The sequence below is a fragment of the Ctenopharyngodon idella genome, chromosome 10 (assembly GCF_019924925.1).
Source record: "Ctenopharyngodon idella isolate HZGC_01 chromosome 10, HZGC01, whole genome shotgun sequence".
Classification (NCBI taxonomy): Eukaryota; Metazoa; Chordata; class Actinopteri; order Cypriniformes; family Xenocyprididae; genus Ctenopharyngodon; species Ctenopharyngodon idella.
Genome location: NC_067229.1, coordinates 19166050 through 19178311, shown reverse-complemented (window position 1 = coordinate 19178311; position 12262 = coordinate 19166050). Strand labels below are relative to the sequence as shown.

At 36.5% G+C, this 12262-nt stretch overlaps 1 protein-coding gene across 3 annotated transcripts in view; it reads left to right on the top strand.

The window, feature by feature from the left end:
* The window catches only part of LOC127520505 (metabotropic glutamate receptor 7), a 221886-nt gene that overhangs the window by 59416 nt on the left and 150208 nt on the right, over window positions 1-12262 (top strand). For all 3 annotated transcript variants that reach the window (XM_051908667.1, XM_051908666.1, XM_051908668.1), the window contains exon 2: window positions 1096-1312. In XM_051908667.1, the coding sequence (XP_051764627.1) occupies window positions 1096-1312 (217 nt within the window). The remainder of the gene's footprint in view (window positions 1-1095; window positions 1313-12262) is intronic.

Genomic DNA, 12262 nt, shown 5'->3' with positions numbered 1-12262 from the left:
GATGATTATCTGGGGTCCAATGCCTCAGCCAAGGACATTTTTATAACTTCATAACAAGCTTTGTTCCAGGAGGTAGTTCATCATTTCAAGTGGTTGAATCATCAAGTTTTGGAGTTGAAGTCATCCTTGACTGTGTATTAGGAGGACATGGGAGTAGAATCTGTGCGATTTTATGCTAAATGGTGTTAAGTGACCGTTTAGTGTTTGTGTAAATTCTCAGCATGACCTCTTCTGAGGTGAACGACTTAACTGCAGCACTACTGTTTCATTACACAATGCAAAAAAAACAAAAAACAAAAAAACAATCAGTATATTATGCAGCTTGTAGAAGTTGATAAATGTGTCGCTGTGGTCTGCGCCGACAGCTGGTAGGTGAAGTGAAAGTCTATTTCTGTTTGTTTCTGATATCTGCCAAACACCAAATTTTTATTATGCTCACACCAAACTGACTGCAGTGGATGAGTGTTTTTGCTATACAATATACCCATCCCTAATCCTGCCTGTATATAGACAGGTTGCTGTGAAATACATAAAGTATAATATTTTTTCTCAATAGGAAGAATCAGAATTTATCAAACAGCCATTGCTGATTCACATTAATGTTAGTTAATGCATTAACTGACAATATTAAATGTACACTCAAAAGTTGTTTTTTCATTAATAGTTTGAAGGGGTTTGAAATCTTTGACACTCAACAACCATATATTTAAAAAAATATGACATTATATTAAATTAAATGAAGGTTTGAAGCAAATATTTCAATAATAGTGTCACATTAGCTCATTTTAGTAAGGATCACTTACGTTAGTAGAGAGAGATCCAAAGTCAGTCCAACCTCAATTTTCTTTTGAAATAAGATTCATTGCAAGAACCCACAGCAGACCAGCATTCATATTATGACCACGTCAAATAGACTGACGGCAGATACAATTGCCTATGAAAGTTTGAGTAATTGACATTCAATACGGAATCACGACGAGGAACACGAGGAATCATTTTCCATTATAAGAGCTGACAGAAATAAAAATTGGGCCAACTCAGTTTTCCAACTGCAGCAACCGTGAATCTAACCACTGTCTTTTCATCTGGTTTCAGATTCCACAGATCAGCTACGCCTCCACCGCTCCAGAACTGAGCGATGACCGCCGGTACGATTTCTTCTCTCGCGTCGTACCTCCCGACTCCTTCCAGGCGCAGGCCATGGTGGATATAGTGAAATCAATGGGATGGAACTACGTGTCTACGGTGGCCTCAGAGGGAAGCTATGGCGAGAAAGGAGTCGAGGCCTTCATGCAGATTTCAAGAGAAGCGGGTGAGTCAGACAAAACAATAAACAGCAATTATTTGAAGATAAAGTCCTAAAAAGCTCAAAGCAGTCTCTGCATGAGTAAAAAAAAAAAAAAAAAGTGTCGCAAAGACTCATTTTGGTTGTTTTAATAACAATCTGTCAGTTTCATCAGTGTTTACAGGTTTTATTTTTAAAAAGCAAGCTTTATTCACTGTGAAATGTTTGGATTATGATACTCATTCATCTCTGCAATACAAAGTTGATTGCTTAAGTCAGCTGTGAACCATCAATAGGAAATTTGCATTGTTTCCCCCAACAAGAAGTTCACCTATCAAATAAATGAATATGTAAACAACACAAATGTCTATCAACGGTGGAGATGTTGTGTCTCTGTGACACTTTTCACACAAAACAAAGCACCCCAAGGAAAGAAGATTTAATTCTAAACATCTCCCTCATTAGTGAGTGAAGCCAATTACTGGATCTTGACTGAAATTAGATGGTAAGGTGTAACCTGACGTGAAGAATAATTGGTGTTGCTTAATGGGGCCAAACCAAATAACCTCATGATTGTTTCACGCTCCTTAAGAAAAATATGAGAAGTGTTTTAGGGTTGGTTGATTTGTAAACTAATTGTTCTCTTGAGTCAGATCTTTTTAATGAATCGGTAGAACCAGTTCACAAAATCAGTTTGTGCTGTTTGACAGGATCTAGGATAAACTGAACTGAAACGGTCCGAGCAGTTCTTCAGTTCACAGACTTATTGAACTGAGATTCGTCTGATGATGAACAAGGTTATGAACAAGACTCAGTAAACCAAAAACATTGAAACAGTTCTTTGAAATAATTCATCTGATTTGTAGAGATCAGTCATAACAGATGATTTATGATAATATTGTGGTATTGCTGGCATGTTACCATAATCAATGCACCAAGAGAGCACCTAGAGTCCGTCACTAATGAGCGTCCCACCAGAAACAAACCTGCTGTATTCCCTGGAAGAAAAGTAGCTATGACTAAACATAAATGAACAATAAAAATTAAATAACAGTTTAGATCAAATTAAATTTATTAGTGGTAGTTATTAGTCTATTTAGTCTATTAGTCTATAGTCTATTTGATTAGATGGATCTGTGTAATTAATGGCTAAATAATCATGTGCCATTCCAATTATTTGTCACAAATGATGGCAGATTATGATGGCAGATTATGATATTACAGTTTAAATTATGGCAGTATTAAATCGAATGTTTAATTTAAAGTCAGAGTACTTCTTATTTATCCTTATGGAGCCTGATTGATTTAGTTTCACCCTAAATGTTAATTAATACATTAACTATCAAACATGTATTAACATTTAGTTAAAGGATTAGTTCACTTTCGAATGAAAATTAGCCCAAGCTTTACTCACCCTCAAGCCATCTAGGTGTATATGACTTTCTTCTTTCTGATGAACACAATCAGATAAATACTAATAAATATCCTGACGCATCTGAGCTTTATAATGGCAGTGAGCGAGGATCAACAAGTATGAGCTGAAGAAAGTGTCTTTATCCACATCCATCCATCGTAAACATACTCCACATGGCTCCAGGGGGTTAATAAAGGCCTTCTGAAGCAAAGCGATACGTTATTTAACAAGTTATGAAGTAAAATATCTAGCTTCTGCCAGACCGCCTTCCGTATTCAAGTTACGAAGAAAGTGTAAAATGGCGTCACGTCAGTTAAGCTTTATCCGTAAGTTGAATAGGGAAGGAGTAGGACGTAGCGTAAGCATTTTGAACTGCGAGAGTTTTACACTTTCTTTGTAAGTTGAATGAGGAAGGTGGTCTGGCGGAAGATATTTTACTTCATATCTTGTTAAATGTGGATATTTTTTTACACAAATGCATCACTTTGCTTCAGAAGGCCTTCATTACCCCAGCGGAGCCGTGTTTATGATGGATGGATGTGGATGGAGACACTTTCTTCTGTTCATACTCATTGATCCTCGCTCACTGCCATTATAAAGCTCGGATGCGTCAGGATGTTTATTAGTATTTCTCTGATTGTGTTCATCAGAAAGAAGAAAGTCACATACACCTAGATGGCTTGAGGGTGAGTAAAGCTTGGGGTAATTTTCTAATCTAATTTCTAAACTAATCCTTTAAGGCAGCTGTTATACATGCATTAATTCATATCACTCCAGTCATAGTTAATGATAGCTCTTCATTGGTTCATGATTAGTTCATATCTTCACTAATCATGAGTTCATGCTGAAGTACTGTAAGTATTGATTCAGGTATAAGTACATGGTTATTTATGTAAGTTTATTGTAAAGTGTTACCCTTTATTTTTGTAAAACCCACATTTCATAATCCAATCAATTTCAAACGGGACAAAAAATTCCCATCCTATGTTTTATTTTATTCAGTATCCTGTTTCATTCTGAAATATGTTGCATTATGCAAGTAAAATGGATTGTGAATGCCATTTCGTGTTGACTATAGGAGAGTAAGGGGTGATTAAACACCTTTTTTTTTTTTTTTTTTCCTAAATGTATCATGTAATTATTTTAAAATGCATCGGAATTTGAGAGTAAAGTGCTTTTAGAGCTCAAGGGAAAGACTTCCAATCGTATGTGTTTGGACTTTTCAAGGAGATGTTGGCACAGAGGTCAGTATGTTTGCAAAAACAACTGTGCTCAAAGCTGTTTGGCAGGGTGTTTAGCTGTGGTTACTTTATGGCCACAAAATTAGGAAGATAATGAATGTTATACTTTTACTGATTGGGACATTGAGCCTCATTCATGAAACAAAACAGAAGAACTTTTTTTTGTTAATACTTGCTTAAAACAACAGTTGCTTAAAAACATTGCATGCATAAATTTGTTGTTCTAGGGGAAATGATTTAAGAAATTACATTTTCGAACTTGAATGCACAATGTTCCACATCTAGAGGCATCTTTACACAGCTGAGTTAAGCCGGGTCTGTACCTGCTCAAAATTCTGTGTAAAGACACAATGCCGCATAAAAGCAGACCTAAAATACGCCGGGTCTGACCCACCTAAGCCCCTAGTATCAAAGGCGATTCTGATACTGTTTTGGTTCAGTGTAAATGAACGCGAGCTTGTGCCGCACTAAACTACGTCATTGTCATGACAACCAAAAGCACGTCAGCTCAGGCGGCGCGAGAATCAAAAGCGGGAGACAAAATATAGACCTCGCTTCATATTGTTTTAGGAAAATTAAAAAAATGTATACCAACAAGAGACAGTGAAGTAAAAGTGTCCTGTACTCACACCGTGAAGTCTCCGTTTATAATCTTCCTTTGAAGGGGCAGATCACTGCGCTGCTACATTTCTCTCAGATACGGTAAATGCTTAACACAATCAGCGTCACTGTAATTGTGTATTGTTATGTTATATTCCAAAAATCCTCTCTTTGAGGATGATATTTTCACCCACACACGACGGTCTGGTGACATCTGTTATTCTGCCTGAAATGCTAATGCTAGCATCAATGTACGTTTGTTGTGCCAGTGACTTTATGGCTCTTTAAAAAAAAAAAAAAAAAACTTTCGCCCTCTTTTGCGGTGATGTACCCGGTGTAAAAATTCATCTTTTTTTTTTTTTTTTTTTAGCACTTGATCCAAATGTAACAATTTTATTAAGAAATAGAAGATAACAGTACCACAGAATTATGACAAACATCAAAGCGTGAGATAGCTAACGTTATAGCACTCAGAGAAAATTAATTTTTTATTTCAAGTTTTATTTCATTGTTTATTATTTGATTATTTTTAAATTCATTTTGTTAAAACTGTAGTTTTAAAATAGTAATGTTCAAAGCATTGTTTCCTGCTATTTTAATTTCTGTGTAAATGCATTTATGCCGCTTTAGAGAAGCATTAAACATTCTGTGTAAATGCACATTTTTGTGATTTTATGCCGCTACAGAGTTGGTTTGTTGTCTTAAAAGGTTAATTAAAAATTGTTGTGCCTTGCTATATTATAACAATATACATTTTCGGGGAAAAAAAAGTTTAAAAATAATGAAAGCATTGTAATGTTTTTGAATGAAGTCTCTTATGCTCACCATGGGTGCATTTATTTGATCAAAAGGGTAAAAACAATAATACTGTTTTCTATTTTAATATATTTTAAAAGTATATAGTGTCACATTGTCCTTCAGAAAGCATTCTAATATGTTCAAGAAACAGTTTTTTATTATTATCAATGTTGAAAAAAGTTGTGCTGCTTAATACTTTTGTGGAAACTGTGATACACTGCAATTCAAAACTTTAAGAAAAAAGAAAAAGAAATAGTTTTATTCAGCATGGATGCATTAAATTGATCAAAAGTGATGTTACAAAACATTTCTATTTCAAATGAATGCTGTTCTATTGATTAAAATAGAAAAGTTATTTTAAATTGTAATATTTCATAATATTACTGTTTTTACTATATTTAAATCAAATAAATGCAGCCTTGGTGAGCATAAGGGACTTCCTTCAAAAACATTAAACAATCTTAATTACTCCAAACTTTTGACCGGTAGTGTATGTTATAATCTGCCGTACTTATGGAAAATATGAATATTGAATAAAAATGTTTAAAAATCCAAAATATTATATAGAAAGCTGTGAGTAGCTATTTTTATGTTGTAACACCTTGCATATGGATTCTCTCCGAATTCACACAACCTCAGAGACTTTTTAACACTCAGCAAATTCTGTTAATTGGGCCTACTGTCCGATTTAGCACTGAGGTGGCATATATCTCTTCTGTCAGTGAGGTAGAAAGCTCAGATTAGCACAGTTTCTCACTTTATTGCAAGCCTTTTTCACTTCTCCGTGTAGCCAGTGAATTTTTTTGCAGACTTTATTTTGCAGACTGAAATTGAAGCAAACCTAACACCTACGTCCACACCTACCTCCAGGTATTTGTCATCTTAGCTTTGTGTGCCAGATTTCCCAACCACCCCGGCTTGTTCATTAATTTTTATTTATGAAGCGATTTATAGTCTACTCAGGATCAGAAGAGAGAAGACAGTTATTAATGATCCTAATTTAGGTTTTTGATTATCCTGTATGAGTGGCAGTTCGCACTGTTTATCACTCTTATTGCTTTGGCACACAAGTGGCACAGCGCTTATCCTGTGGGAGACAACGGAAACGCTTTTTCATATGGTTGAGAACACAGCGCTGTGTGATGTGGAATGCCTTCGACTTCATTATCCTAAGCTACAGTATGTTTGTATTTGTGCGCATAACCGCTGACATCAAGACTTTAACATGCTTCATTTGATTTGGATTAAACATGCTCACTGAACTTCTGTCCACTAGAGGAGAAGATGCACCTGAGAGCATTTCAAAAAAAGACGCTGAATGTTGAATGCTCTTGGGATGGCATATTCCCAGGTAACCGGTTCTCTCACAGTTATGAACAAACATTCCTCTAGTAACGTTAATAGGATGTTCATTCAAGAAATCTTTAATGACGTTCTCAAAATGTTAGTAAAAGGATATTATTTATACATAATTTCAGGAATGTTTTTCTGAAACTTTTAAGTTGGACGTTCGTCTAACTTTTTAAAAATAATACTACTCGCTAGACCGTCGATTAGCGTCGCTTGACCCTTTTTACTAGGGTATGAGCCCCAGTAAAATCTTGTTGTGCCCCAGTAAAATTTTCCTGATTACAGTAGATACGTCTGAAAATAGGCTTTCCTATTCATTGAATGTTATCATTTACATTATTTGAAATACTCAAAATATGAAGGCTGTTTGTAACGCTAGCTGAAGCAAGAATATCCTGTGCATCCTCTCACGCCTCACCCCCTTGCTGTGCTCCATCTCGCTTCACTTTTCGCCATGGAATCCTCGACTTGCAGTTAAACAATACGCCATTGTAGCTGAGAAGACATACCAGCTTATCACTGTGTTAATTGAACATGTGAATTTGTAGTTGAATGAGAACATCTCGTTTTCCAGATCCAATGTATTTGGCAGCGATTTGATCGATAACGTTAGCTTGTTTACTGCTAAAAAAAAGCTTGCTGATCTCTTCTAATTTAGCCAGGGGCGTGGGAACTATTTTCACAGGTTTATAAACACAATACACTTTTTTTTTTTAAATAAAGAAGTCAGTAATTTTTAAATCAATAAACTTTTAGTAATGAATTTTACTGTAAATTGTAACTGAACCTGTGTTTTTATCAAATTGTTTTAATTTTACATAATCTTCTTTCTCAAAACAGGATTAGTCTAAGCTATTTCATTCATCTTGCATCTTTATTTACGCACACCAGGGTCTGAAATTATTTTTTGTGGCAAAAATGCCAACAAAATTAACAAAAGTGTTTGAGTTATGAGGCCAAAAAAAAAAAAAAAAAAAAAAAAATGAATGAATGATTCAGTGACTCAATAAGACGTGACTTGCTGCCACCTACTGACTGGTTTCCGCTGCACATGTCCACTTTTGATACCTAAAAATGTGTACAGGCGATTTAAGCAAAGCCCTAAAATGTTAAATCAAACTAATGAAATTATCTGCAGCACACTTACAAGTTTGTTACAAAATATGATTTAAAAAAAAAAAAAAAATAAATAATAATAATAATAATAAAAAAATAAATACTGATTATCCAGCTGTACAAACGCATATCAACGTCTTTATGCAGAGCTAACTCGCAGCTATCTATATCTATGTTTAAAATTTAATCTTAACATGTTTACAAGGCCACCAAGAGTGTGTGATTTTTGCGTACGAGTGGTTTCTGTTGTTCTTAATTTTTTTCGTAATTTAGATTAAATATTAGAATGAAAGTTATTGATGAATCATGATTTGCTCGTGAAAACGTTAGTATGCAGATTTCACGCACAAATTCATGCAAACGTATGCTTAGTGAATGAGACCCATTGATTTTGTACCAATATACTATCACAATCATTTCCATTTTTTAAAAAACTTTTTCACAGCTGACTTGCTTGATTTTGCACATTTGTTTCGACTACATTTTGTCCATAGATTTTGTGTGAATTTGAAAGAAATCGTCCAATAAAATTTAGCACATTCCAAGGGCTAACCCGTAGAATCTTTAATATTGGAAAGAAGTGACTTCAAGTGTTGTATGATCTCTCATCAAAATTTCAAAAGATCCTGCCGAGGTTGTGATTTGGTTTTGAGTGTTCAGATGGTCTTGTAAATAAACACGCTCATGGCTGAGATGAGGGCAGCCAAGGAGAAAACAGATTGATTCATATTAAATGAGAGATTGTTTGTTGAACAGCCTTTTGTGGTTTGGATGTAATCAAGTTCTTGGAGGCTGTAGAGGTGTAACAGGCACTCTTGAAATATAAATAAAAGTTTTATTTGTTGAGTTAAAACTCTTTGCACTTTGATCTGTTCCAGAAACCCTTTTAAAGCCGAAAACAACAAATAAGACAACTAAAGTTTTTTTTAAACTTACTAAAAAGAATGTCTTGCCCAGTTCAAAACCTCCGCCATGGGTTTTGAGGGTATTGTTATGTGGTTTTGATTGGTTGATATTGCTTTAATATGCAGTTGCTAGGGTGTTCTTGGTGGTTGCCATGACATTGCTAGATGCTGAATCTTGCTATAAGGTGTTCTGAGTAATTGCAAATTAGCTATGAGGCAGCGTTTACAGCTAAAACACGCACATAGAGAAATTCAGACAGACAATGAGCATGACTGCACCACACACCTGTCTGACTGATGCATTATACAGGCAGTGAGAGCCTAACACCTCCATCCTTATCTGCGGCCCTACATCACATGTTTTCAGCAAGAATGTTCACTGATAGTAATAGTCTTGCAAATACCACTAATTAGGCTGTGTCCATTACAGTGTTATCAATGCGTAATGAGGTCATTAAGTGTACAGTTCCTGATGCCAGTGTTGGGTATGTCTTCATAGTTTCAGACAACTGCTTTGATTTGAGTTGTGATTCCCATTGTTTGCACTTTCTTGCCCATTTTAGATCGGCTCGGGGAACAAAGGGAAAGAAATTGAGCTATTTGAATCTCTCTATCATCATCTTTTATGTCTTCAAATTCCTTTGAAGGCTTAGGAGGATAATATCCAAATTGCAGCTGTGAAAATGATCACTTGCAGCAGTTCTGACTCAAAAGAATCAGGTTGGAACCTTTGATCCATCAACTGCAGTGTCACAGACAATGTTTTCATCATTACTAAGGCTTATACGCACAATGCACATGCAGAGGCTCTGAAGATGACAGCACTCCGCCAGACTCATTTCAAGTCATTTATCAATCAGTGACTTCAAAATGGCAGTGTGTTCATATCATTTTGTTACATTTAAGGTATTAATCATATCCAGGATTGGACCATCCTGCAAAATACAAAACATTCTGTTCCAAAACCTGCCTAGAAACCATTTTAAGGCATCATATGCATGTTTTATGTGTTTTTGTGCTTATTAGAGTGTCTCACTGTTAGCTTAGCAACATGCTAACGGCAAACTGTACTGGAATCAGTCGTAAGTTGAGTCTCAATTACATTTATGCATTTGGCAGATGCTTTTATCCAAAGAAAAAAAAAAAGATATGATGAAAGTGACGTGGTGTCCCATACTTGGAATTTGTGCTCTGCGTTTCAACCATCCAAGTGCAAACACACACAGCAGTGAGTATTGAACACACACCCGGTGTGAGGCAGTGGGCAGCCATTTTTTGCCGCGGCACCCGGGGAGCGATTGGGGATTAGGGTGTTGCAGTTGTGGGTAATGAGAGTGCTGTTCATTCAATCCCCCCATCTACCTGCCAGTACTGAGACTCGAACCTGTGACCTTCAGGTTACAAGTCCAACTTAGAGGTAAATACATTTACATAACCATTTTATCAGTTCATGCATTCTTTGGGAGTTGAACCCATAATCTCGCCATTGCTAGCGTCATGCTCTTCTGTTTGAGCTACAGGAATGAATCTCCCACGCATTTCACTTGCAAAGACACTGCATATGTAGAGCGTTCCAAATCTGTCACCTTAGTAGGCAGCTGTCTTTGTAGGCAGCAAAGCAGCTCTCTATGTTTTCGAACAGAGTAATTATCCCTTGCTGTATTTGTGTAAATATGCCATCTAGGAAGCACAGCATCTCATTTGGCAATACCAATGTCACATAATGACTACAATAGTGAAAGTGTTGACTGAAATTGAGGCTGTGGACCAAACATTAATGAGGTGGGTGTACATTTAAGTGTTGGTGCTACACTGTATCTTCTGGCAACATGAATTGTGGTATTGTATTATTTTATTTGTGAAATTAAACATCTGTGAGGTCATTTGCAATGTTATGAGCAGCATAAAATGATCCAAGATCATTACAAATGTGGCAATGCATTAATTACTGGGCTTATTTTAGACTAAATTTTTAAATACATTTGAATGCAAACTTCTTGATATTATTTACACTTCTGCAAGGCCCAGAATATAAAATGAACCATACCTACTCCCTGAAATTCATCGTTATCCTGAACCACTGTCAACACAGGCAGCTCTGACATGTTTTCTATTCTTGAAGTGCACTAAAGTAAGATTTTGTGGATCTCAGATGTCAGAGAAAATCCTAGTTTTGTAACTTTTTCTTCCCTGTAGTTGCAAGATCTAGGAAAACCTGAACATCCGGTGATAAATGCTTGTGGCCTCCAGCTCTTTAAATCTTAATTGTTGCTAAATGACAAGTTTTATTCTTTGTCCCTGAAGGTGTCTTCATGAAATGTGATCAATATCTGTTGATATTTATCTTAATAATTAGCTTGAGAACTCATTAGTGTGAGTCACTACCCTGGATTACATCTAAGAGATGGACTAAGTGGACCACGATTGAAAAAGTTCCCTGCTTCGAATAAATCAATTCAACAATTAGTGTCATCCCTAGTGGAAGTGGTCGTCACTTTAATTTCACAGTTGTCTTGCCTTAAATTCTCCTCAGAAAGTGGTAGGTTCGGTTCCTTTCAATCTCCTACGAACCACAGAGATTAGCCCAAGAGTTGCAAACTATGAAATTAAGTGCACTGCTCTAAATTAGAACCTGAAAAGACCTTACTGTTCCTTACGGCATATATAGACACTTGCCCTGTGGTTCTGTTGTAATTACTTGATTGATTTCAGGCTTAAGTCTCATAATAGCACTGGATCAAAAGAAAGCAGAGGCAGATGGCTATTAGCTAGTCAGTCACATAGACTCGACTTGGGCTCAGGTAACAATTTAGTGCCCTGTGGAGTCTCAAGTCGAATAGGGAAGGCTGTTATTAAGATGTCTCTCCCCCTGTTCTTCTCAGGCAGTGAACACAGCACCAACATATCAACGAGAGCTTTTCACACAGTGAGGCCTTTTGCCAATACATTATTCATCCCCCTTCCAGAACTCTACCCTTTTCCATCAGCACCAGTGGCCCACAAATTGTACATGCAGGGAATTCTGTGCCACTATGCCCTATTTCATGAGCCAGTACACTGGAAGCTGAAATGCCTGAAAAAGAGAGAAGCATCCACTGGGAATGAACAGATTTTTTTCCTCGTTCTATCTTTGAAAACGACAGCAGGCTCAAGCGGTTGAATCAAGGATGGTAATGATGGACTAATGAGGTGTGACTTGACCTTTGCCAAAGTTGTCACAGGAGCTCCACCCTGATCAATAGGTGTACGGTTAAGGGCTTGTTTGATGTTAACTGAACGGTTGATTAATGAACTAGACGTACGGTCGCATTGCACAGATACACAATGCAATTGACCTGCAGACATGATGCAGGTCAGAGTTTGTGCAACGAGTGTGTGATTTTTCAGCTCTGCCTCAGTAGAGAACCATCACTTTAGGGGTGGGCAATATGACCAAAATCTTATATAATGGGATGAGTCAATTTATATCACTGTAATGGTCTCTACTTATCAAGACTGTTGGTGCAGAACTGCAGCAATTCAAAATCAGTTCTGTGGCTCCATTCCAAAACCT